General features: G+C 38.6%; 2 protein-coding genes across 2 annotated transcripts in view; both read left to right on the top strand.

Moving 5' to 3' along the window:
• LOC134847518 (trifunctional enzyme subunit beta, mitochondrial-like) overlaps positions 1-27,842 on the top strand; it is a 436,678-nt gene that overhangs the window by 367,429 nt on the left and 41,407 nt on the right. The gene's annotated exons all lie outside the window — the stretch shown is intronic.
• On the top strand, positions 1,509-5,245 carry LOC134848175 (uncharacterized). The gene is made up of 2 exons (XM_063865539.1): positions 1,509-2,581; positions 4,722-5,245. The coding sequence occupies exons 1-2, from the start codon at positions 1,675-1,677 to the stop codon at positions 5,171-5,173; spliced, it is 1,359 nt and encodes a 452-aa protein (XP_063721609.1). The 5' UTR covers positions 1,509-1,674; the 3' UTR covers positions 5,174-5,245.

The following is a 27,842-nucleotide window of genomic DNA, read 5'->3' as shown; positions in this document are numbered from 1 at the left end:
TGCAATTAGGTACTGACTTTTTTTCCTGTAAATAACTTGTTAACTGAATCGTTAACTTTCAAGCAATGGTGAAACTTAAAGGTGAAACTTTCAATGGTGTGAAACACCTACGTTTAATGCACAAACAGGGTTGGTTGATAGTATGCTGTACAATGATGATAATTTGAACTTTTATGCCGAAATGTTTGGACGCTTTTCAGCTTATTGGGTTTCGGCTGTAATTCTGCCTTTTTTTGTTTTAAATTAGTTTCTGACCAAAAATCTATTCACCTTTGACATTATATTTTAGAAAGCTTAAAATCAAGTTCGTCGACCCTCTGTGAAAAAACTTCAAGAATCTTAATTTGCTTGATTTAAAAAAAAATATTTTTAGCCCCTTTCTTTTTTTCTCAATTGAAACTTGTCTCGATACTTCTTGAGTTGAATGCTGAAGTGATTTTATGTCAGATTTTCTGGTGTATTTTTTTGATCCATTTTTTTCGTCAACTGATTTTTCATAACAGTTTAAGTGATCTTAATTTCTCAGCACACATTTTTCTTAAAAGAGTAGCTATTTCAAACATGGAAGGATGCCCTGCTGAATTTGCAAATGTTTTACATGTTTAAAGATTTGTGTATTTTCTCCTATTATTTTTTGTGGCGTGGATTGTTTCTCGGCTGGAAAATTGCCGATTTGTTTGATCTTTATTATCCTCATTGTCGTTTTTTATTTTACTCAGTTTTACTCGTTTGAAGAGAGAAACTATTTTTACTTACGTTTGTGTGCATCGAAGAAAGAGGACATAAAACTTGGAATGTCAAAAATCATTGTTGCATTGAAGTTTTTTCCGGGCTTAACGGCACCCATGTTTGTCTTCGTTCGAATGGCGAACATAAATTTTAATGCTCGTGTACGTTAATTTCAGGTTGACTTAAAACCTCGAATGCCAAATTTTTCAGCTCTAGTTTTTTTGCGTTTTTTTTTACTCAACGATCATATACCCGACTGTCATTGGCTTAATTAACACTTTGTTAATTTTGTTTTGAAGTACTAATTGAATGATGGCAAGTGTTTTATGGGCGTTTTCTCTCAAGTTGAACCGCATTGGAGACAAGTAGAAAAAATGTTCGATGATTTTAAAGACTATGTTTTCCTCCATTCAGTGGCCTTCGCAGTATTGTTTTGTGTTGTATCGCAGGTGATGAGCAGCTCCGCTTCACCTCCGTATTCGTTTTTTTTTGAATTAATAGCATTCGTCCAATTTTTTTGCCGGCTAGCTGCAGTGCTATTTTTTTGGTATTTTTTAGTGCTATCTGCAAATGTAGTTCTTATCGTAACATTCTGCTCAGCAGCGATCCAAACGTGTTTTTTGTTCGTTTGATTTTTTTACGAAAAGAATTCTCGTTATATTTCCCATTGCAATCGTGTAGTGAAGAGGCTAAGCTCTCTTCCGCCTCTCTGTTTATATGGTTTTAACTTTTCAAAAACCAGTAAGTGTTAGTACAGTGAATCAATCTATTTTTAGATTTGCCTGTTTATCTAGCAGAGTTTGATTCGTCTTGCCATTGAAAGAAATAGAAATTAGTAGTCGAAATGCCTTCAAACGCCATCTCAAGAACTGTTTAGTTTGGAGTTAGATCGTAAATCTGCTGAGCAAAGTTGCGCTAGAAAGGGTTATTGGCTGTTTTAAACTGATGGCTTTCTTCCCTATTAATACTACAAACTCGACAGTGCCTCCCGCGCCTGATAACAGGAGCAACCCGACATTATCCACAGCCAACCAAAATGGTATGTCTGAGCTTACGTCATCTGAAGGTACTTCTCCGAGACCGCGAAATGAAAGTTCCAGAAATCAGTCGCAAGGCGGTGGAGGTGGAGTTAAACCTTTGGAGTTCAAAGCGGCAATGCACGATTTTGGAGTCATGTTTCCCACTTTGGATCCAGAAACGATTGAGACTGTCCTAAGATCAAACAATGGAGCAGTGGATGCAACGATAGACCAATTGCTAGAAATGTGTGACTCTTTTGGCGTTGAGAAGTCTACTAGAGGAACAAAATCGTCATCACAAACCAGAAACAGAACCCAAAACAACCAGCCGAACCCCAATTCACTAGCGGTTGATAATGTGGATTCGTACAACATGCATTTAGCGTCAGTTACACCACCGAAAAATCCAGAAAGTGTCTTGACTGATTCTAATATGTACGCAAATTTACCTTTTCAAGAGTCAAAACCGGCGATTGAGACAAACGAATCAAGTGTAGCAACAAGCTACAGATACCAGACAGCCCTGTATAAGTTCAACAATCCTTTTTTGGGTCCGCTTCCCGATGATTTTCTGAGAATCATGAATGATGCGACTTTCGACCGAGACATGAAGTACTCACACGAGAGAAGGAAGCAAGTTGACGACATCAAAAATGAGAGGCTTAAACCAACTCATTACATCAGTGACGGTAAATTCAACCCTGAAAACGATTTTGGGCGTGTGATCGCTCCTGCTCCGTCTGCTGATATAGGATCTGCTGCTAGTGCATGGAGTGAACCGGATCGTCGAGTGGAGCCGCCTTCTAATCCACCAACAATGAATCCTGCCACTGGTATACTATCTGATCTAAAAGCCTGGCATTATGCTACTTTTTCTCCTATTAATTCATTCACAGATCTTACCCCCCTCCCCACTTGATAAAATATGTACATTTTCAAGTGAATTGTAATCGAAAATTGACTTTTTTGCCCTCTAAGCAAATTTTGCTACAAAAATATAGAAAAGTAGACTTGATTTAGTATGCGACCTCAAAAACTTCCTGCAATTTTCCCACTCGGTCTCAGTATAATGCTAAAGCGCGTGCTTTTGAACCTTTGCGCCTGGGGTACGAATTCCGGTTGGACATAGTTTTTTTTCGATTTGTGTGAAATGAAATTGTTTTCTTGTGTGAAAAATTTCGATTTGTTGACCGTTTTTTTGAAACTTTTTGACTTTTCTCGAAAACTATCCTCCCAAATTTGAAGTTTTGGTTCCAATTAGTAAAACGAGAAGCTCCGCTGCATAAGTGGTTACGCCTTAATCTTTTTACACAAGATGTTAAGATCCTCGGAAAAGTAAAATTTTTGATTTTTTGACCGTTTTTTGAAAATTTTTTGAGTTTCTCGCTAACTACCCACACAAATCTAATGACCAACGTTTTTAGAGTCTTTCAACCTTAGAAGCTCTGGTTATCACTTCATTATTTAACAAAACTGAACTAAATGATGATTTTAACAGATTTTGAAGTCATTAAATTGGGATTTACTTCTCTTGCAATGAAATTAAATTCAAGCCTAAATGAGTCAACTGCTAGTTTTTTCGAGGTCTTTTTACTGGCCGCTAAAAATATATTGGTATACTTCCTTTTTTGAAGCTCCCTGCATATGCAGGTAAGCACAGATGTTTTTCCACAAAAGTAATGCCCTCGGGAAAAATAAGTTTTGATTTTTTGACCGTTTTTTGAAATTTCTCTCGATTTTCTCGAAGGTTAGCGTGCCAATTCGATTTCAAAAAATTCACTCCTGGTTATTTTATTAGAGAAACAACTAAGGTTTTTGGGTGAAGCCCAGTTTTCGAAATAACAGTTTTCGAAATTACCTAGTTTTCGAAATTACAGTTGTTTCCATCTTTAGCTGTCCTCTAGTTTTAATTGCATTTGCGCTAGAGCTTCTTGTAATAGGAAACTATACGTTTTTTCCAGTATAAGTAATTTTTCTTACAAATTTTTTAATAGTCGAAGTTCCTTTATATTCGAGTTTCGACCGGATCTTGTTTTTTTTCAGTTAGTATGAAATTGTATTATTGCAGATTGTAAGTTTATTTTACAGGAAAAATCTAATTGCCGGACTTTCGTTTGCCTGCTTGATGTTTCGTCGGCCAATTTGAGACATCACGAATTTTTCTTCAGATTTAAGAAGTTTTCATTGTAGTTGCAATTGTTGTTAATTTAATCCTGTTGTTGGTGAATTTACTAGCCTTGACTTCGTATATTTTCCTTTTGTTTTTTCTTCGCTTTGAAGCTTCCTTCTGCTTGAATGGTTTTGGTTTATAACTTAATTCGTGTCCCTTGAAGGGCAAGATTTGAGTTTTGTTTAAAAAAGCAATCAAATATGCGTTGTCGTTAGTGTTGTAAAGTGTTAAAGTTAATAGGACAACAATATTATATGGGGTTTTGTGTTGTCTACCCACGTATTGTCGGCTTATTGACAGCTCTGTAAAAACTAACCGCTTTTTCGATGCTGTTCATTGTGTTTTTGACTCTTTCAGATTTTTTTTCATTTTGTTATTCTCATTTTTTATTCGCTAGCTTGCAATGCTGCGCTTGCGTTATATATCAAGTGAAGCTAAGCTTTGCCTCTGTGATAATTTTGTTTTCGGGTTAACGATTACAACCCAAGTTTTGCCGGCTAAGTGGACGCTCCGTATATGAAATTGAGTCTTTATTTAAGGCATTGTTTTTCTTGTCTGGTTTTCCGAAATTGAACATCTTATCAGTCTTGTAGATATCTTTTAAAAATACGTACTTTTGTTTGTGGGTTTCAGCCTCATTTTCTAATCACTAGCTTGCAATGCTATGCTTGTGTTGTATAGCAAGTATTGTGAAGCTACGCTTCGCCTCTGTGTTGGAAAGTGATATCTAACATCTCACCAAAGATATCTTGCGACGTGGTCCCCAAAAATTATGAAAAGGAATGATATAGTATAATGTTTAGGGGCGATTCCGAAAAATTACAACAAAAGCTGGTCTGGAACTGCACGCAACACGATTTCCACCTTTGGAAAGAAACTAACTTCACGCAACACTTCAGCCGCATCTTCTACTCTTGGTGCTAACCCCTCCCACCCCCACCCCCAGACAAATCTAGGAAAGAACAAGGGGGTTACTCCTTCAACTATGAACCTCCTGGCGGATTCCGATGAAGAAGACGAGGACCCGAATGGTCCGCAGGATGATGACCTCTTGACCTCACTAGGTATGTCGGGGTCAAATTCTGGTGGCGTGGGAACTGTTTTTGAAAACAGTGACGAAGACGATAAAGACGATAATAACTGGAGCTCTCAAATGAGTCATCAAACTTCGACAGCAGGAAGAGGCTGGTCTCTTTCGGCTTCCAAATTCAATGGGAGCAGTCGACCTTCCCCAAACAGATCTTCAATCAATTAATATTTAAGTTGCCAGATCTAAAATTGATTAATGATAGATTTATTATATATTCGGAACTACTGAGAATCGAATTAGCCGTTTGAATTTGGAAAATTGGAATTTTCTATCGATGTTGTTCGATTTCTTTTCAGTCTTTTACATTTTTTCAATCATCTGTTGGCTTCTTTTTTATTGATCGAAGTTGATCAAGAATTTTTTTATGAGCCACATATTTAATGATAGAGATCTGTTATACCCACGGACAAGTGTGTCGAATTGTGGTAGGATATGAGATATAATAAACTAATGGTTCGCGTAAGAAATAAGAAGAGGTTTTTGACCAACTTGACTTCATTCGTCTGATTTGAGAGAAACTCATAATTCAGAGAGAAACAGAAACTCATAATAACTATTACATACGGCTTTAGTTTAATAAGTACGTGTACATAATCATCACACTTCTATAAGTTAGGTAAAGATAACTGCAATATGGTTATATAGCATCTATAATAATCTAAATAATTGTTTCCTGTTTTAGTTTGTGTTGACAAACTTCCTGTTTTAGTTTTTGTATTAGTTTGTATTACAATGGATATCCGTACGGATAACACTCTCCCTTTTTTGAATTTGATGGAACATCATTTTTTTTCTCTGCTGTTTTGTCCTCGGTGGATGTTGCATCTTGTTCTTCTTGTATCGTGGTATTTGACTCGTTGTTTAATTTCGTCCCCGGTGTCTCGTTCGTTCCAAGTTCAGGTCTTTGCTGTTGTTTTGTCGGTGACTTATTAAGGCTTTGTCTTTCTGAGCAATACTTCTGGAATGTCATTGAGATATTGATTGGCGAAATTTAATGCAGTCTGCTCATCGCGGAATCGAAATTTTAGAAGAAATTGGCATCTGGGTAACTATTTTTGTAGTCGTATCTCGAGCTGATTGCTTTTTGTGGTGAATTTTGCGATTCCGGCTAATTTTTCTTCAGTGCGGTTGTTTCTGTGGGCGTATGAGTTTTGATGCTGATTCGCGTATCTATTGTATTCGCTGTTTCTTCTGATCGGATGTTTTCCGAGTTCTGATATCCATCTGCGTTTCTGTGCATGCACTCAATGTCTGTTGAGTCATCTCGTATCCCCTGGTTTTTCTCCTGTAGCGAAATTGTCATTTAGGTAGGTTGCGGTAATAATCATAACTTGGCAGGTTGCGTTTTTTGAATCTGGGTCGTTGTCAGTAATTTGCTTGATTGGAATAGCATTCCCGTATTCTGTCCCCAGCATACTTGAGCGCACTCTGGAAGACCGTCGGCATTCCTGTAGTTTTTCATCTGGGGTACGTTTCGAAACCACCTTTTTGGCAGCTGGTTTCGTCGATGACGGCGTCTTACTATTGAGGTCAGAGACTGAGGACTGAGAAATTGACCTATCGCAGTCAACCTCTATATTTGCCAAGTCTTCGTTTTTCTTCTTCTGCGGGCTTCCTTTACCCGTTGGTTTGATTTGAGTTTTTTGGCTTCCTTTTTTCTTCTTCTTTTTGTTTAGTTGCGTCTTTTGGTTTTGTCATGAATGGTTCGAAGGGTTTTTGGTGGCCCAGTGCTTGCCTGTTCATAAATTGCTATATGACCACTTCAATGTTTTTCGGGAGTTGTTGCTTAGGGCTGGTTTTCGTCGCTTTTTGTAGGTTGCTTGTGGCCTTGTTTGCCGGATGCCGTCCGGATATTGTTTGTCCCGGTTTTTGTTTCTCATTTGAGACTGAAATGCGCAGTTTAGCTCCAGGTAACTGCATATAGGAGACAAGATTTTTAAAACGGCCGGTCTACTTTTTTTGTAAACTCGCGGATCCAGAAGGAAGGCTCGGTATATTAAGTCCAATTCATCCTATATGCTGGTGTTTATGCTGGTGAATCAGCATCATGTTTGTACGAGAAGTTGCTGATTTTTTCAGCAATTTCTCGTCCAAACATGAGAGTTTTTCTCAACAAAGGTTCGATGATAAACGAGAGATCATAAGTTACTTAATAGAGGGTTCGTTTTAATGTCCATAGTGTGCCTCAATTGGTGTAATTTTTGTTACGCATTTGGTGTTATCCTTAACGTTTTGATCAGCTCTATCGCTTCCGGTGCTAATTTGCACGGTTGGTTTATTTGATAAGTTTTCATTGTTGATAGTCTAGATTTAAGAGTTCTGATTAGGCTTTCTAACATGCCCATTGTTCGATAGTCGTCGATTGGAGCAAAAATCAATTTTATGTTGTTGCTTTTACAGTAGACCATAACATTTTTATCTGGATAACCTTAGGCTTGGTCACAACGAATATGTCGCGAGACCCATGATCATTGACCATGAGTTTACTAAAATGTTGTATTGTTTTCAGCTCTATTTTTGTCCCAATTTTAGCCGATGAGAATTTAAAGAATCGTTCAACCATTACAAGTATACATGCTTTTTTGTCATTTTCGTCCAAAAGAGGACCTGCGAGCTCTAATTGGATTTCCTCGTTTGGCTGGACTACGGCATCCAGTGCTGTTTAGTGCTTTTTGCCCGATATAACTTTTAGGTTCTCCTTTTTCCGGCTGTCGTATCATTTTTGGGCAGTAGCGACGATATTCCCGTGTCGCAGCTTCCAGCATTCGGCCTTGTCATAGATGGTAAGGTGCATGGAGTCGATGATGATCTGCGGTAGTTGTTGCGACATGACCGCTGGCTCATCATACAGGAGTGTGGTATCCTTCTGTGGTATAAACTGTCCCTCACACTGTAAAAATATGGACTGTAGCGCGCCTTGACTGTATCTCATTTTTGTGAGCGGACAATGTTCAGTGATGGCCGTAAATTTGTCCCTTTTTGTGGCGCCTGCAATGAATCTGTCATCAAGAACCTTTGTTTAGTTTTTCTTGTAATTCTCCTCTTCAACGGTAAACGCTTGGCATTCACTGTTTTCCGTCGTGATCCCCATTCTTTGGCTTATTATTTTTTTTAGCCGTCTGGAAGAAGTGTAGCTCTGCTCTGATGGTATCAGTTAATACGATAAGTAGTTGAATGTGAGGTCTTTCGGTGGTGACTGTGGGTAGTAATCATTGAAAGACGCATTATTGATGGGCGGAAAGTTTTTTTTGAGTGCCTTGTAGATTCTAAAGAGGGGAACAACAGCGGTTCGCCGTGATGAGCTGTACAGCTCTTGTGTTGGTCCTTTCCCCCGTCGATAAATGGTCTTAAAAACCGACAAAACCATTAAAATCATTTTTCGCATTAAGAAGCATTAAGATTTTTCGCATTTGTTGTATCGTCCGGGTGATCCCACCCTGGGATTACATTGCCTGATTGTAGATAGTTGACACAGGCTATCAATTTTGTATCGTGCAGCGATTGTTCTTGATGTTGCCCGTTGTGTATGGCATTCACTTCTGTGGATCTGCACAATTTTGCAAAATGACCTTTGCTGGACATTTGCTGTAGGTGCTCTGGTCGCAAGTGATTTCCGCACTTGAAATATGGTTGCTTCTGCTCAGGCACTTGTCGCTGAAATCCTCCTTTTGGTGGAAATCTCGTCTTCGTCCGCCTCGCTGATTATATCTGTTGTTGCTGCCTCGTTTTTGGATAAATCTGACCGGTTTCGTTTTGTTTTCTGGTAAAAAAACATTATATCCGTCAAATTTTACATCATGAGGCTTGACGATTGACGTTGTTAGTCGAGTTCAAACAAAAATGTCTGGTTGAGTTCTTAGATTTTCAGGTCTGGGCAGTATTTTGTAAGGCGTCTTTGCCTTCTGTTCCCAAGCATTGGTATCTTCTGACTTTATATCGGCGTCTGCCCCTCTTTTCCTCTGACTAGTCTCTAGGATGTTGCGTTGATTTTATTACCTTAATGACAACGACAACACCGAGAATCGAACAGCTCATGCCACGAATCCGTGTATTGGACTCGTTTTTATCGCCTAAACTTTTTGTCTCTCTCGTGGAAAGGAGATCTGGCAAAATTTCAATAAAAAGACGATGAGATGGCATGACCTAAAGTAACTTCGCAAATCAACCGCAACCACCAGAAGGGTAATAATATTTTTTCTTAACTGTTAGAAACAATAAATTTTTTCTTTGAGTCAATGAATTGCTAATTTCGCTAGTTCTGATTAAAGCTTAAGATTTTTGACACAATATTTTAACTGTTGCTTATGATAGCCATTTTTTGGCCGTCGTTCTGATTCTGTCAGATTCTTTGAGCTCCAACATCAGCTTTCTGACCCATCTGTGCTCCATGGCCTCCGATATGTCATGGGCTACCGGAGCGTACATCAGAATCGATCCGAAGCGTACATCAGAACTTTGAATTGAAGAAGATCCGAGAGTAATTGAACCTCTCCATCTAGTCCCTCGACTAGGACCCACGAAAAAATATTTATCCTCTGTTGAGGTAGAGCGAATCAGGCTCCTGCTAACCATAGCAGATTCGTTCAAATTGGATTCTTATCCGGTCAATTTCCACTTGAGGAAGAAGAACCGATGAGTGTAGACTCCCCTTCTTACTTCTCGGAGACAAACTCGCAGAAAAACTCGATAGTTGAAGAGATGCTCTAAAAATTAAAGAACATCATTAAATACACTTTTTTTGATATTTTTCGTTCATTCTGATACTGCTTTGTCTTAGTGATCGTGTTTCCGGATGAGGATTTTGGAAGTTAGTTATTTTTGAACCGACTTTGTGTTTGTTAATTCCTTTCACTTTGCAAATGATAGGATGCTCTCCACTGAAAATGACTCAATCCGAATAGCATCCTTCGTTGGCATTCATCCCTACTTGTAACATAGTGCTAAACACCTATGTTAATTAATCTCGCTAAATTACCTAGGAGTGAATAAGACGCTTAATAGAATAAATTGTAAACTCATACTATGCCAATGACGAAATGTTAAAGTATATTTGCTCAAAGTAAACAATAATGAGATCATTAGATCAGTAATAAAAAGAGTCAGTAATACTCAGTGACTCTAAACAATTGAACTTTCAAACTTCCTTTAATCAATCTAAGGAAGAAGAAGGTAGCCATCACAAAGCGCATTCCTGAGTTGAGGATTCGAAAGCCTAGACCGCACATCCATAACGACATACTTCATCACTCTAGAATACAAAGCAACACTTAACGCTCAATCATTACTAAGCAGAAACGGTATATTACATGGCGACTAAGAGTGGGTGATGTTACCAATCTTCTTCAAAAGTTGAATCCAGAAGTGAAGTGAAGTGTTCATTTCCAACACACAAGACGAGACAGAAGAGAGCATTGCCTCAGGATCGCTGAAAAAAGATCAAGGCAGTACCAATTTCTTACAGCGCCGCAGTCATTAGGTGGCTACAACAGAAAGCAGAGAACAGAAAGTGTGTTGAGGTAGAGCGAATCAGGCTCCTGCTCACCATAGCAGATTCGTTCAAATTAGATTCTTATCCAGTCAATTTCCACTTGAGGAAGAAGAACCGATGACAGTGTAGACTCCCCTTCTTAATTCTCGGAGACAAACTCGCAGAAAAACCCGATAGTTGAAGAGATGCTTTTTTTATCCTTAAATATTGAAATCTTAAAATCAAATTAAATTGGTATCGAATGGTGCAACGAAAAGTTTTTCGTTGCTTGTTCACAGTTGTCATCCTGTGTTTTTATCTTCAAACATCTCATATTCTTCGAAATAATATGCAAATGGTGTCGAAATTCTAATATCATAGGAGTCAGTTAAGCGCGATGAAAGCCCTAGTTAACAGCGTGTGAATGTTTAGAATGCCATTCCAATTGTGTAACCGTCCTCAGCGCCGAGGGATCGCCATTTGGATCTTGTGCCTCTGATGCAAATGTTGGTTGCTCTTAGTATAGCGAATGAAATTCTACATCTCACCCAGCACATGACATGACTATATGGGCGGCGGTCCCATTTTGATCCCAGACCATCTGCTAGTCGTTTGAGAAAAAACGTGAACTCCGGTGCCAAAACACCATCTATTCAAGTGACAAGTGGAGTGAAAGACATGTGCTTTTCTTCACAATCTGGTCCATACTTATTTTTCTTCTCAATCTCTGCAGTTTTCAGTACATTCATGGGATTGCGGTTTTCGTAAGACGGAGCGTCAGTGTCTGTAACACGGATGTCGAACGACGCAGCCGACTGTCTATCCCAAACCCCACGAGCTGAAAGATCTGCAATTAGTGCCGGGGTTCCATTTTCTACATCTGGTTCTTTTACGACAGGTTCTCTTTTCACATCCTTCCACAAAATTGAAGCAAGATCGCCCACTGCGTCTCCGTCTCCTATTTCGTTGTATCGTAGTGTTACCAGTCCGCCCTTCTTGCAAGAAAGTGCATGCTGTAAGTCAAAATTTTGTTGACATCCATCGCATCTCGAGAAAGAACGTTTGAGTGGTTTTCTGTACCTGACACATAGAGCGTCTCTGAACTCTGTGGCTGACAAATCAAAATTATCTTTCAACAAGGGCAGCGAAGTTAGCCACAAGGAACAGTTGTTGTCGATTATTCTCCGGATCGCTCGTTTCTGACCTGCTGGTAAAACGGCAAGCAATTCATCGAGTTTATCTTTGTCCACAGCATTCTGTTTCTCCTCGTGGTCTTTCCTTGCTTCTCTCATCTTTGTTTTGTGTAGAGTTTGGTCGAAATCATCTTGGAGAAAGATCGAACTCACGAGACAGTCGGTTGCTTCACGTGAAGTGGGAAATGCTAGTTCGCCACCTTCTATTGGATTTCGCACACCTAGTCCCCCTCTTTTGACAGGAAGTGAATACAAAACACGATCTGAGGGCAAAAAGTAAACTTGGCAAAAAGTTTTCCTCCAACATCTTCTCGAGAGGAGCAAACAACTGCGACGTATCTTTAACTACTCTCTGGACAAAATTCCATTCGCATTGCAGTGATCTTGTTAATCCAACTAAAGCAGCTTGAGGTTCTTTTTCTGCCACTTTGGACAACTCGCCAAGACAATCCAACCATTCTTGGACCTTTTTTAAAGTGAAACGAATTTTGCCTTCATCAGAGCCAATAAATCCGCCCAAATATCTTCTACCTTCAACTATTCTGATGCCGAACCTGTAAAACAATTGATGAGCTTTTTCAACAAAGTTCGGGTGAACAACCAAATAACTCGGGGAAAGAACATCATTAAATACACTGTTTTGATATTTTTCGTTCATTCTGATACTGCTTTGTCTTAGTGATCGTGTTTCCGGATGAGGATTTTGGTTAAGTTATTTTTGAACCGACTTTGTATTTGTTAATTCCTTTCACTTGGCAAAATGATAGGATGCTCTCCACTAAAAATGACTCAATCCGAATAGCATCCTTCGTTGGCATTCATCCCTACTTGTAACATAGTGCTAAACACCTATGTTATTTAATCTCGCTAAATTACCTTAATAGGAGCGAATTAGACGCTTAGTAGATTAAATTGTAAACTCATACTATGCCAAGGACGAAATGTTAAAGTATATTTGCTCAAAGTAAACAATAATGAGATCATTAGATCAGTAATAAAAAGAGAGTCAGTAATACTCAGTGACTGTAAACAATTGAACTTTCAAACTCCCTTTAATCAATCTAAGGAAGAAGAAGGTAGCCATCACAAAGCGCATTCCTGAGCTGAGGATTCGAAAGCCTAGACCGCTCATCCATAACGACATACTTCATCACTCTAGAATACAAAGCAACACTTAACGCTCAATCATTAATAGCCAGAAACGTTATATTACATGGCGACTATGAGTGGGTGATGTGACCAATTTTCTTCGAAAGTTGAATCCAGAAGTGCAGTGAAGTGTTCAACTCCAACACACAAGGCAAGACAGAAGAGAGCAGTGCCTCAGGATCGCTGAAAGAAGATCAAGGCAGTACCAATTTCTTACAGGTCAGTCCACTCGAAGTCGGTCCACTAGCAGACATCAACTTCACGAGATCTGGAAAAGTCCACCTGTTGCCCATGTTCAAGAATTATAAATAGAAAAGTTTTTCCTCGACTAACGAGTCGACGGAAATTCAAAAATTTTGGGCTCATTGATCATCAAATTACCAATGATGAACAGGCACGAAGTCGGTCCACTAGCAGACATCAACTTCACGAAATCTTGGAAAATCAACTGTTGCCTATCCTCAAACAACAAAAAGAAAAAAAGGGTATAATAATAATAAATCTTCGCTTTTAATACCTTGCACATATATATGTATATATATTACTCAAGAAACAGAAATATTCAACCGAAATGTCAATGAAATTAACTGCGTTGACAAATGCTTATCTTCTCTTCAGTTCGACATAGAGCGGACCATCGATCGCGTTTACCCTCCTATCCGTTCCTAACGGCAAAGTGTTCGACACAATCTTCCATATCCTCTCTTTCCTATCCCGCGGTATTTGCAGCCCGATGGATAACAGTGATGAACATCCTGATAGGTTCCTCACGGTCAAAATGCAATTCAACCAGCCATATGGCACACCCACACGCTGCAAGCAATGACACCAAGACGTCGTATCACCTTGCAAGAGCCCCATAAGCTTTCCAGGATCCACACCTTCGTACTCAGCCCTCCTGCCGACTTCCCCCGGTTTTATAAAAATCCAATACAGAGTAATGAGGTTGTCGATTGTCTACTCGAAATCGCAGTGAAATCTGCTAAAATTCTCCCTCTCTGTCACTAGCAGATAGCCGAAGACCTGCGATGCTACGTGCGACCCCAGGGGCGCCCAATACCGCAAGAAATCCGGCTTCTTCAAATCTTTCGGGAGAACCCCCATGTAAGTCATTGCCCCAAGTGGTTCAAGTCTGCTACCATGAACGTTGAAACTCCGCTTGATGCGATCGACACTCACGAGCTCCCGAAGCAGATGCTGAAAAACAACGAGTCCCTCAAGATTATACAGTGATGCAAAGTACAAACACTGCAAACAATGATTAAGATAGCACAGTTACTTACTCTCCGATGAGTATCAGTGTACTCTGCCGCAACGAAATCCTTTAATAGAGCTGGCTGTTCCCGATCCAACCCATCAAAATTGGTCAAAGTCGTCACTTGCGGGAGTAGTGGGGCACGCTCTGCAACGATATGTAAGTCATTTGACACCACTACATTGTTCTCCTCTTGGATAAAAAATTGTTGGAAACTTGGGAACGTTTCATTTCACAACTGAAAAATTAATCAGCCCATTAAAACGTAAAAAACCCTGGTGAATCCGAATCAGACTCAGTGCCTAACATTGCGACAAAAACGACCGAATCAAAATTCAATTAAAAAGCATACCATTCCCGGAAACTGAATACATTTGTATGATACATGATATACTCTTCTCGAAATCCGGGAAAAAACGGTTGAGCACTCACCACTGGTCTAATGAAAAACGCTGAGAAATGTAAGAGTATGAATTAAAAAGCAAACAGCTAAAACAGCTAGTAAAATTAAAGTTCAAAAAGTCTCCAACACAAAGCTACATTAAACAAGTCTTAGTTTCACACATCAGTGTCTTTAAACAATACGGCGGACACGGTCAGCCGTACGCAGCAGAAGAGCAGACACAAGCCCACTAGAGCCCACACAGCAGCAACCAACCAGTCACCTTCTTCCGGGTCTCCCTCCGGTAAAGGCGGACACATAGGAGCACGCTCGGACCACTTCCGGCGGTCCCCCGACTCGACATAGCTGCCATTGTCGCAACAATACAACACACATTTGCCCCAAGGCAACGGCAAACACATTTTTCAACTGAAAAAATTACATACATTCGTACATCTAATCAAAATAACACCACTCGTCACTTTACCTGTGGCACTAACTCAAGGAAAAACAGAACTGGAAAAGCTAAAACACAGAGATTGATGTTATTATCTTATCGTAAGCGGACAACATGTACAAAAATGCCCGAAGCATAATGGCCTCCAGGAAAAAGAAATGAAAAATTGGGCGTAAATTAACCCCTATTTTGTAGTTGAGTCCATCAGCAGGGGAAAGGCCACGGGCTTACCTCGGTTGCTCCGGCACTTGCATATGGCCTTTTATTTGTGAAAAAAACAGGAGTTGCTTCTGGCACTTGCTCATGGCTTTTTGTTTGTGAAAAAACGAGAGTTGCTTCTGGCACTTGCTTATGGCCCTTCAAACTGTTCTTTTACCGAACAATTGCTCCACGGCTACATTACAAAATAAAAGACGATTATTCATAAAACGATTAATTATTGTTTACATGCTTATACATTTCGCCTCGAATGGACACCATAAATTTCAGCGTAGAGTCCGGCATCTTCGTTCTGCTGTTCGAGGAAAGCACCCAACTGCAGCATTAGCTCGTGAGCAGCCACAGGTAGAACAGCATCAACAAAGGCTGCATTCAAATCGGCAAAGAACGACATAACCGACAGCCCCGCGTTCACAAGAGGCGGCACATAATCCACCATATTGTCCTCAAGAGAAAGAACAATAGCATGCAGCTGGGCCTCGGAATCACCCAATACATTCGTGGCCCCATTGTCGACATCGTCTTCAACCCGAGACAGCTCGTTGTCCATATATTTAGCGATATCCACTAATCTCATATCCAATCACTGAGTTACCAACATCATGGACTTGAATAACACTTAACAAACAAAGTCTTCAACACGAAGGCTTACAGTGTCAACAAACAAATACCCAATTAAACAAAAGTTGACAAATGAAGAATTCGGTCATTTCGCTCAGCAAGTACCAATATCACTCAATTTGGAGCGATAGAACAACTCAATAGTACGATCCACGAACTACAATCGAACGTCTGGTACGGACTCCACAACACCAATTACTCAATCATCTACGAGACACCACTGCCTGATGTCACCTAGTAATTTGTCAAAACTAACCAGGAGTATTACTCTACACCACGGAGGGATAATGCTATTACTGCTCCTCATCTTACAAATACGTTGTACTTCGGCATCCTATGACGATGTTCTTTCCTCTGGGATAATCTTCCACAAAGAAAGTAAGATCCTACTGGCAGAAAGTTTGTAAATTTCAAGTTCCTTATTCCTTACCCGAAGTTCAATTTCACGATGAAGACAGCAATGAGGAATTACCTCAACAAACTATCGGAGAAATGGCGAACACCCTCTACCGAGTGCCCTCTAGATTTTTCCACGAACTTCAATTCAACGACAGACCCCTTCAATCTCAACTGGCTGCTGGACATGATCGAGGATAAGGCAAAATCGAGGATAAACTCATACTATGCCAAGGACGAAATGTTAAAGTATATTTCCTCAAAGTAAACAATAATGAGACCATTAGATCAGTAATAAAAAGAGAGTCAGTAATACTCAGTGACTCTAAACAATTGAACTTTCATACTCCCTTTAGGCAATCTAAGGAAGAAGAAGGTAGCCATCACAAAGCGCATTCCTGAGCTGAGGATTCGAAAGCCTAGACCGCACATCCATAATGACATACTTCATCACTCTAGAATACAAAGCAACACTTAACGCTCAATCATTAATAGCCAGAAGCGGTATAATACATGGCGACTATGAATAGGTGATGTTACCAATTTTCTTCGAAAGTTGAATCCAGAAGTGCAGTGAAGTGTTCAACTCCAACACACAAGACGAGAGCAGTGCCTCAGGATCGCTGAAAGAAGATCAAGGCAGTACCAATTTCTTACAGGTCGGTCGACCCACTAGCAGACATCAACTTCACGAGATCTGGAAAAATCAACCTGTTGCCCGTGTTTAAGCATTACGATTAGAAGTTTTCCCTCCTTGAATAACGAGTCGACGGAAATTCAAAATTTTTGGGCTCATTGACCATCAAATCACCAATGATGAACAGGCACGAAGTCGGTCCACTAGCAGACATCAACTTCACGAGATCTGGAAAAGTCCACCTGTTGCCCATGTTCAAGAATTACAAATTGAAAAGTTTTTCCTCCTTGACTAACGAGTCGACGGAAATTCAAAAATTTTGGGCTCATTGATCATCAAATTACCAATGATGAACAGGCACGAAGTCGGTCCACTAGCAGACATCAACTTCACGAGATCTTGGAAAATCAACTGTTGCCTATCCTCAAACAACAAAAAGGGTATAATAATAATAAATCTTCGCATTTAATACCTTGCACATATATATATATATATATATATATATATATATATATATATATTACTCAAGAAACAGAAATATTCAACCGAAATGTCAATGAAATTAACTGCGTATACAAATGCTTATCTTCTCTCCAGCTCAACATAGAGCGGACCATCGATCGCGATTACCCTCCTATCCGTTCCTAACAGCAAAGTGTTCGACACAATCTTCCATATCCTCTCTTTCCTATCCCGCGGGATTTGCAGCCCGATGGATAACAGTGATGAACATCCTGATCGGTTCCTCACGGTCAAAATGCAATTCAACCAGCCATATGGCACACCCACACGCTGCACGCAATGACACCAAGACGTCGTATCACCTTGCAAGAGCCCCATAAGCTTTCCAGGATCCACACCTTCGTACTCAGCCCTCCTGCCGACTTCCCCCGGTTTTATAAAAATCCAATACAGAGTAATGAGGTTGTCGATTGTCTACTCGAAATCGCAGTGAAGTTTGCTGAAATTCTACCTCTCTGTCACTAGCAGATAGCCGAAGACCTGCGATGCTACGTGCGAACCCAGGGGCGCCCAATACCGCAAGAAATCGGATCCTTCAAATCTTTCGGGAGAACCCCCATGTAAGTCATTGCCCCAAGTGGTTCAAGTCTACTACCATGAACGTTGAAACTCCGCTTGGCGCGATCGACACTCACGAGCTCCCGAAGCAGATGCTGAAAAACAACGAGTCCCTCAAGATTATACAGTGATGCAAAGTACAAACACTGCAAACAATGATTAAGATAGCACAGTTACTTACTCTCCGATGAGTATCAGTGTACTCTGCCGCAACGAAATCCTTTAATAGAGCTGGCTGTTCCCGATCCAACCCATCAAAACCGGTCAAAGTCGTCACTTGCGGGAGTAGTTGGGCACGCTCTGCAACGATATGTAAGTCATTTGACACCACTACATTGTTCACAGTAGCAGAGCGTGTTCTCCTCTTGGATAAAAAATTGTTGGAAACTTGGGAACGTTTCATTTCACAACTGAAAAATTAATCAGCCCATTAAAACGTGAAAAACCCTGGTGAATCCGAATCAGACTCAGTGCCTAACATTGCGACAAAAACGACCGAATCAAAATTCAATTAAAAAGCATACCATTCCCGGAAACTGAATACATTTGTATGATACATGATATACTCTTCTCAAAATCCGGGAAAAAAACGGTTGAGCACTCACCACTGGTCCTATGAAAAACGCTGAGAAATGTAAGAGTATGAATTAAAAAGCAAACAGCTAAAACAGCTAGTAAAATTAAAGTCTCCAACACAAAGCTACATTAAACAAGTCTTAGTTTCACACATCAGTGTCTTTAAACAATACGGCGGACACGGCCAGCCGTACGCAGCAGAAGAGCAGACACAAGCTCACTAGCGCCCACACAGCAGCAACCAACCAGTCACCTTCTTCCGGGTCTCCCTCCGGTAAAGGCGGACACATAGGAGCACGCTCGGACCACTTCCGGCGGTCCCCCGACTCAACATAGCTGCCATTGTCGCAACAATACAACACTAATTTGCCCCAAGGCAACGGCAAACACATTTTTCAACTGAAAAAATTACATACATTCGCACATCTATTCAAAATTAACACCACTCGTCACTTTACCTGTGGCACTAACTCAAGGAAAAACAGAACTGGAAAAGCTAAAACACAGAGATTGATGTTATTATCTTATCGTAAGCGGACAACATGTACAAAAATGCCCGAAGCATAATGGCCTCCAGGAAAAAGAAATGAAAAATTGGGCGTAAATTAACCCCTATTTTGTAGTTGAGTCCACCCGCAGGGGAAAGGCCACGGGCTTACCTCGGTTGCTCCGGCACTTGCATATGGCCTTTTGTGAAAAAAACAGGAGTTCTTCTGGCACTTGCTTATGGCTTTTTGTTTGTGAAAAAACGAGTTGCTTTTGGCACTTGCTTATGGCCTTTGTTGTGAAAAAACGAGAGTTGCTTCTGGCACTTGCTAATGGCCCTTCAAACTGTTCTTTTACCGAACAATTGCTCCACGGCTACATTACAAAACAACAGACGATTATTCATAAAACGATTAATTATTGTTTACATGTTTATACATTTCGCCTCGAATGGACACCATAAATTTGAGCATAGAGTCCGGCATCTTCGTTCTGCTGTTCGAGGAAAGCACCCAACTGCAGCATTAGCTCGTGAGCAGCCACAGGTAGAACAGCATCAACAAAGGCTGCATTCAAATCGGCAAAGAACGACATAACCGACAGCCCCGCGTTCACAAGAGGAGGCACATAATCCACCATATTGTCCTCAAGAGAAAGAACAATAGCATGCAGCTGGGCCTCGGACTCACCCAATACATTCTTGACCTCATTGTCGACATCGTCTTCAACCCGAGACAGCTCGTTGTACATAATTTAGCGATATCCATTAATCTCATATCCAATCACTGAGTTACCAACATCATGAACTTGAATAACACTTGTCAAACAAAATCTTCAACACGAAGGTTTACATTGTCAACAAACAAAAACTCAATTAAACAAAAATTGACAAATGAAGAATTCAGTCATTTCGCTCAGCAAGTAACAATATCACTCAATTTGGAGCGATAGAACAACTCAATAGTACGATCCACGAACTACAATCGAACTTCTGGTACGGACTCCACAACACCAATTACTCAATCATCTACGAGACACCACTGCCTGAGGTTTCCTAGTAATTTGTCAAAACTAACCAGGAGTATTACTCTACACCACGGAGGGACAATGCTATTACTGCTCCTCATCTCAGAAAGTGCCCTTACCCGAAGTTAAATTTCACGTTGAAGACAGGAATGAGGAATTACCTCAACAAACTATCGGAGAAATGGCGAACACCCTCTACTGAGTGCCCTCTAGATTTTTCCACGAACTTCAATTCAACGACGGACCCCTTCAATCTCAACTGGCTGCTGGACATGATCGAGGATAAGGCTGAAGCAGCAAAGCAAGAAGCTCAGGCCATTCGAACCGACAATTCCCGCTTCCTCAACAAAAACCCGCTGGACTCAGCACGTACCCGCAGGGGAGCTCCACTTATTGCAGCAACGGCCATCGCCGGCTTTGGTCTATTCGGATCTGGTATAATGATGGGCAATTCAGGAGGATGCGGAATTATGGGAATTTTTGGATCATGCCAGGACCAAGCAAATGCAAAGAATATCGAGATGTTGGAACAGTTTTCAGTGTACAGTTAATTTATTCATATACCCATATAACCACTTGTGCCTTCCCACAATTATAGCCGCCAGGGAAGTATCATTAAGTGTAGTTATGTAACATAGTGGAACACTCATTGAAGAAGAACACTCATTGTAAAGCAATATCATCGACAAAAACCAGCGAGAAAAACTTAATCTCAAAGATGTTAACCCAAAATTCTCCTCCCTGAATTTGGCCCAGTCTAAACCATTATTACAGCTAACCTCAATGCGATAATCTTTTCACTTGTCGACAAAATGCATTTCGATATATAAAGTCAGTGCAGGGAGATACTCGCTACAAATGCCGAATTTGCAAAGAGCTTCAACCGAAAAGATTTTTCGAAAAGACATATCTTGGGATCGCATGAATTGAACGCAGAATCAGCACAAGCGATAGTCGATTGTACTTCTATTTCTAACAAAATCGCCTATTTCATTGAATGAGGACAAAAATAATAAGCAAACTCGTTTTTGGTTTTTGTGCATTTGCAAAATTACTTATCGGCAATGTCTTCGTCCAAGTTAAATTGATGAAGTGAAGTGCTGACTCAAAATCAACTGTAGAAGTTAGTTTATCTTATACGACGAGAAGTATTTTGAATTGTTTTAGCTCATATTCTCACAATTTTTCATGAATTCCACAAAATGCCCAAAAATGGGATCTGGGCGTTTTTCTTCATTTTTACGCTGTTTTTGATGTTTTTCGCTCATTCTGATACTGCTTTTGCTTAGTGATCGTGTATCCGGATGAGGGTTTTGGTAGTTAGTTGTTTTTGAACCGACGTTTCCGTTTGTTAGGTTCCTTTCACTTTGCAAATGATAGTATGTTCTCCACTGAAAATGACTAAATACGAATACCATCCTTCGTTGGCATTCATCATTACTCAAATAAATTTGGTTCTTGAAACTATCTTGGATATGAATGTTGCAGGTAAGACGAAGAAGAACACTCGTATTAAAGCCATATCATAGACAAAAACCAGCGAGAAACCAGCGATGGTTACTATTTAGCAAGCAGATAGGGCATTCAGTTGCAACTTTTTAGGGCATTCAGTTGCCAGATAGAGCATTCAGTTGGCACCAGATTTGATCTAGATCACAAAACGGAACCCAGGGTTTCTGTTTCTCCTCGAATTTTGAACAAAAAATCATGCGTCGGATTGGAACCGCACTATAAATCGTGTTATGCGCGCTCTTTTTTTCGCCGGAATATGATTGCGCCGAACATTTTACCAGGACTTCTTTGTTTCCGACTATAATTTTACCCAACATCTCAGCGGTTACGAAAAGTATAGCTTGTTACTGCTGTTACATAATACAAATTAAGAGCAGGGCCGATATGCTTGCTTTTGAGTTGTCTAGTTTTTTAAAATTGAATTGGATGTGGCAGACAATGTTTAAATCCCTGTCTCTAATTTGCGGTTAGAAAATATAAGCTGAACAAGTTTATTTCTAAATAAATAGTGTCTGAAGAATGTGATGTCATAAAAAACGTTGTTGAAGGTTTTCATCTGTTTGCTATTTAGCTTAAAATTCATTCTGGTTAAACTCCTTCTAATTGGTTGTTCAAAACCTTTCAAAAAGTGTTCCGTTTTGAAACTGATTATTATCTTCTCAAATCGACATTCATCCTCGAGTGACCTTTTTTTGGTTCAGAATGTTTTGTAAGCAACTATTTTTCATGCGGATTAAGAAAAGATTCTCGCGATGTTCCGAAAAAGTCAATTAAAGTTTGTATACCTGAGTATTGCTTGTCTGCCGTACATCATCTACTTGCTGATTGGGTGAGCGTTTTTGCCGAAAAAGTGCATTTAATACGAATTGAAATATTATTATACCTGCATTGTATGTTGGACAGAATTAAGAACTCTCTTTTCAAGTGATGAATTATTTGAAGTCTTTGGGCGTAGTTTGGCACTTTAGATTTCCGATTTTGGAAAATAGTGTATGCTATAATTTATCTTCAGTTAGATTTTCTGCGTGGAATTGAGGGGAATACCTATCACCCAAAGAACGAAATGCGCAAAAATTATGTCAGCCAATCAAAATTTGGTCCATGTGAACGATCTCTATATTGTATGAAAATATAAGCAGTAAACAAACATGCAAAATGATGAATTCTGATTGACTGAAAAAGAATGCTTTCAACCAATTGAACAATCTCTTACCTAAAATGATTTGGATGGACAGGATAGCGAGTTTGTTCACTTATTCTCACAATTCAATATTCGCATTCGGTCTTTCTGTCATGAGAGCAGCCCCCGAATATCAATGCAGTTAGTGCTAATTACAATTGATTTGATTGTATTTAATTATTCGATTTTCTATTCTAAATTCACTAGTAGATTAATTAATTTCACATTGACATTCAAATTGAAATGATTTAAATTGAAATACTTAGAAAGTTTACTTTTTAACTTTAAAGCCTTGGTCATAGATAGGTGTTTAATTGTTTTTAGATATCATAAACAAAAGAAATTTGTAATAAGGTTCATGATTTCACTCACATTTAATTTTAATTTAAGGCAACTTAAAAGCACAATTAAAAATTGAAATAAGGATAACCGGTTGGTGTGCAAGAAGCAAAGATTGTTCCCACAATGTTCATAAAAATACTACAAAAAAGTCATAAAAATAGTACAAAAAAGTTTTTTTCTTCTTTTTAGTGTCATTTTTGTCAATGATGTGATGAAAACTACAAAAATGCGTTAAACGTTAACCAATTAGCCATAATTGTGGACAATTGGTTTCAAACAATTTGGTCCACAGGATGACTGAATTTTGGTCATCTGAATTTTCATTTCTACCCAAGTTGCGCGTCTAATAGCTGTTAGGTTTAGAGACTTCAAAACCTGGTTTAGAGCTGTTGACGTGATTCTTGTTTTACAATTGAATAAATTTTAATATATAAATCGATTTTTTGTCGGTTTTATTGATTTCGTCCCAATTTTTGTCGGCTTTCTTGCCGGGTGTTATATTTCTGTAAAATTGTGGCACACTTTTTGAGTTGTTTTTTTCTTCATTTTTATGAGGCTAAATGTAGTTCATGGTGTTCTAGTTTTTATACGCGCTAAGTTTTTCAAAAAAATAGTTTTTTGAAATTTCCTGTAAGACATTTTTTTTGCATTAAATTTTAAATTTTTTTTCGGATGTTTGGCATCTGATTTTTTTGTTCCTAAAACGCGTGGAAGTAGTTTTAGTTTTAATTAGTTCATTGTTTGAGCAATTTCTTTTGAAATCATTTCATGTTGATGGTTTAGCGCATTGTTTACGCCTGCGAATAGCAAGTGTTATCAAATGAGAATCTAGTCTTTTTTTCGGGTTAACAACTAGTTTAACAAAATCAAATGAAACAGTTGCTGCTATGCTTCGGACATGCTCATTTTCTTGAAATTTCAAATAAAATTATCTTATCTAGGTAGTAAATAGATGGAGTACGTTTTGAGCATTAATTACTTTTTTTCTAATAATTTTCTTGAAAAACGGTGGAGTATTTATCGGATTCGTGTGTTCGGCCTAGTTTCCGTCGGCTCATAATCCGATTTTTCAAAACGGTATTTGTTTTATCTGGTACTAATTTTATTGACCTGCTTTGCGTAGCATGGATTTTTTCAAATTTCGATTTCTAATACTATGATGAAAGTTCTGTAATTTGTCATTTTACCAAGTCTGATTGCGAATGTTTTTTTTTCGATTAAACGGTTTCGGCTTAGGTGGTATCGCTCTGTCAATTCAAACTACTTTTTCGATTTCAAAAGGAGGTATTAATAAAAAAAACTACTCTCCCAAATATGATATCGTGGGTTCTTCGGATAGAATGGTTTGTCAAACGTTTTCTGCATATGCGGCTACGTCCAATTTTTTTTTACAACAAGTTTTTGCTTTGGGAAAGTCAAACTTTTTGCTTTTTTGACCGTTTCTTGTATTTTTGTCTTTTTTCGACCCTACCGTCATGTCTGAAATTTTTGGTTCAATCGAATCACTGGGTTGGTTGTGGGAAGTTGGCGTGAATAATTGACCGCGCCCAATTTTTTTAAACACAAAATTACGGCCCTCGAAAACTTGATACTTGGTTTTCGTACCGTTTGTCGAAGCTATTTTTTTTGGTCAAAAACTACTCTCCCATATCTTGGCTTCTTGCGTTCAATCGAACCAACAGGTTGTGTGATTCTCTTCTGCAACAGCGGCTTTTCCCAACAATGTTTTAAAGACAAACGATATGGCCCTCGAAAATGTTATTACTTGGTTTTTGTACAGTTTTTTGAAACGTTTTGGAGTTTTCTCAAAAACCACCCAGCTTTTTTTTAGGTTAAGTGCTCAATCGAGAAACTCGAATTCGGAAATATTCTCTGCTTAAGTGGCAACGTGCTTCTGTTGCAGTAAAAGGTAAGGATTTCGGAAAATCAAGTTTTTGGTCATTTGACCGTTTTTTGACGTTTCTTAGAATTATTTTAGTAGACAAGCAACTAAGGTTTTGGGCAAAGTCCAATTTTTGAAATAACCCATTTTGTTCCGCATCAGTATAACAAATTCCCAAAACTATAAAACAGTTACCTCTAGCTTTAGTTGGGTCCCTAATTATCTTTGAACGAGAAACTTTTTGGTTCACCTAGTTTTTTCACATTTTGATTTTTTTTCTTCTTATTTTTTTAAATCTTCGTATTGCAACGCTTCGCCTCTGTTTAGAAAAGTTTTAAGGCCAAGGAAGCTCTAAAGGAAAATATACATTAAGTTCTACGTTTAAAAAAATAAGTTTTCTGAGCCTAAAAGTACATCGTTCATAAAACGAACGTTAGTGATCGCGTTACTCGCTCTAAATTAGAATGAATCTCAAAAATTTCTTACCAGTGTCTCCCGACTGAGCCAATTTCTCTGAAAAAACTTTGAGGTCGTTAAAGTCATGATCGAAATGGCTTTAAATATGATTTTGACTCGATTTCATCTGATGATGTTTTTTTTTCATGTTTTCATTATTAAATTTAAAAAGTAGCAGAAATTGGATTTTTTTGGAATAGATACGTAACAAAAATATATTACTCACGTTTAAAAATGTTTTTTTTTTACTTCTACGATCGTTAGTGTATTAGTACAAACCTTCTTTTTTCTAACCTAACTCGCAAAAAAAGTGTCCATTAAAAGTTTTCCTTTATTTGGTGGCACTTTTGCTATAATCACAATCTGTAGTATTGGAAATTTCTATTGTATTGGAAATTTCTGTTCTCCGCTTTTTTGCGGCTAGTGTTTGTGTTCATTTATCTGGTGGCTTTTTCGCTATAATCACTATCTGTAGCATTGGAAATTTCATAGCATCTGTTCTTTGCATTTTTGTGGCTAGTGTTTGCCATTTATTGAGCTTCTGTGGTTAGTGCGTTAAGCGTCCGTGGCTGAATGGTTAGTGCATGAGGTCTGCAGGTCATAGTTAGTCGGAGATCGAATCCGAGTCATAGCAGAGTTTCTACTATTTGAGGCTTATTTCTGCTTTTTCTCATTGCTTTTTATAGAGCTGCTTTTTGTCGTGTTCTCGGTAGTGCTTGAAGCCAAGCTTCGTCTCTGTGTTCAAAATTCATTTGATGTTGCTTCGCACTGGGGCAGGGAATTAATTGTGTGATTTGCGGTTCTGGGTGGATTTTTTTTGAATGCTTGTCTTGTCGTTTGCCTTCTCCTCTCAGTAACAAGAAATTATTGATCGCAGCTTTGTCTTAATTTTTACACAGGTAGGAACAAGAAATTATTAATCGCAGCTTTGTCTCAATTTTTACACAGGTAGTAATGGAATCTTTTGAAATCGTGATAGTTTTTAAGATTTTTTGCGTACTAATTGTGTACGAAAGTCTTTTGCTGAGACCATGTCTATACCACTTTTTCTCGGATAATATCAAATGATTTCCTCCAGAAAATGAGCGCACTGTTTAAAAGTTGAAGACATTGGTTTCCAGTTTTGTAACACAGAATATAACATTTTCATTTGTACAGAAAATGAACTATTTTGAAGTTTTTTTTTTCAGGAGTGAGTTATGAAATTTAGAGACCTATTGTAACTAGATGGTTTTGCGTCAGTTAAGCTTGGCATTTTTTGCTTTGTTTCGCTGAGATTCGCTTGTTTCCTATTTTATAAGAAAAAGCGTCACAGGTAACGATTGAAACAAGTTGATAATTGATAACGTTTTTATCAGCAAAATAGAAAGATAATTAATATAGTTTTCCTATGATGTAAATCCGTTATATCTAATTGTCAATCTATCTATATCTATCTATCTATCTATCTATCTATCTATCTATGTTTATATCTATCTGTCTATCTATCTATCTATCTATCTATCTATCTATCTATACTATATTTAAATGCGAATGGCAGGTATCTCCCATGTTTAGGCATAATAATTTTGCATGTTTAACGAAAGAATTTTTTCATGTTTAAGCTGTATCATATATTGCAATGCTTAAGAAAATTTTTCATTTAGTTTTTCGCAAGTTCATTGATTTTTCAGTATTTTTTTTCGAGGCCAAGTTAAGTCTGTCTGTCTGTATACCTGCCTTTTTAATTAATTTGATTGTCTGTCTACCCGTCGCCTAATTTTTTAAATTGCATTTTTTATCTTTCTATTATCTATTATATATTTAAATGCGGGCTTCACTATCTCGCCATGTTTAAGCTTTTTCATCGTATTTTTTTTGCATGTTTAACAGAAGAGTTTTTTCACGTTTAAGCTATATCGTATATTGCAATGATTAAGGTTTTTTTTTCGATTTTTCAGTTTAAATTCAGTGTTTATTTCATCAAGTTTGAAATAAGCAACCCAATAGTAGCATTTTGTCAGGGTTTTGCTATTCTGGCCCCTATATTTGAATAAACAAATCCTTTCAATTTACGAGATAGGCAATTTTCGAGATTTTTCAAAAATTTTCTAGAAAACTCAATTTTAAAAACTTCTAATTTTTGAATTTCCTAGCCTGTAGTTGGGGGGCTGTCAGAGTAATCTCAGGGGTTGCAAGTTCGGCCTCCAATTAAGAATGCCCAAATGTTTAAGAGATAAGACGATTTTTTTGATATTTTTGGACATTTTCAGAAAACTCATTACAAAATACTTCGTTATAGTGAAATTCCCAACCCTGAAGTCGTGTACTTTCAAAGATTGCGAATATTGCCATCAAAAAAGATTGCTAAAATTTTGGTAGTTTTCGAAATGTGAATTTTTTCTTCGAAACATTGTAGTTAGTTACTGTAAGGGTACTCTCAGGAGTTGCAAGTCTTGCGTCCGAATGCGACTGCTCAATTGCTTTCAGTTTCCCAGATGTGACGTTTCTTAGTTCATTTTAAATTTTTCGAAGAACT

Source organism: Symsagittifera roscoffensis, chromosome 6, assembly GCF_963678635.1.
Source record: "Symsagittifera roscoffensis chromosome 6, txSymRosc1.1, whole genome shotgun sequence".
Lineage (NCBI taxonomy): Eukaryota > Metazoa > Xenacoelomorpha > Acoela > Convolutidae > Symsagittifera > Symsagittifera roscoffensis.
The sequence above is the reverse complement of the archived record's forward strand: the minus strand, read 5'-3'. Positions and strand labels throughout refer to the sequence as shown.

Bases quoted from the DNA above. Each gene is read 5' to 3' on its own strand.
- LOC134848175 (XM_063865539.1), top strand. From the start codon at position 1,675: ATGGCTTTCTTCCCTATTAATACTACAAACTCGACAGTGCCTCCCGCG. The intron at 2,582-4,721 runs GTATACTATCTG...TATAATGTTTAG, and splicing joins AACAATGAATCCTGCCACTG to GGGCGATTCCGAAAAATTAC.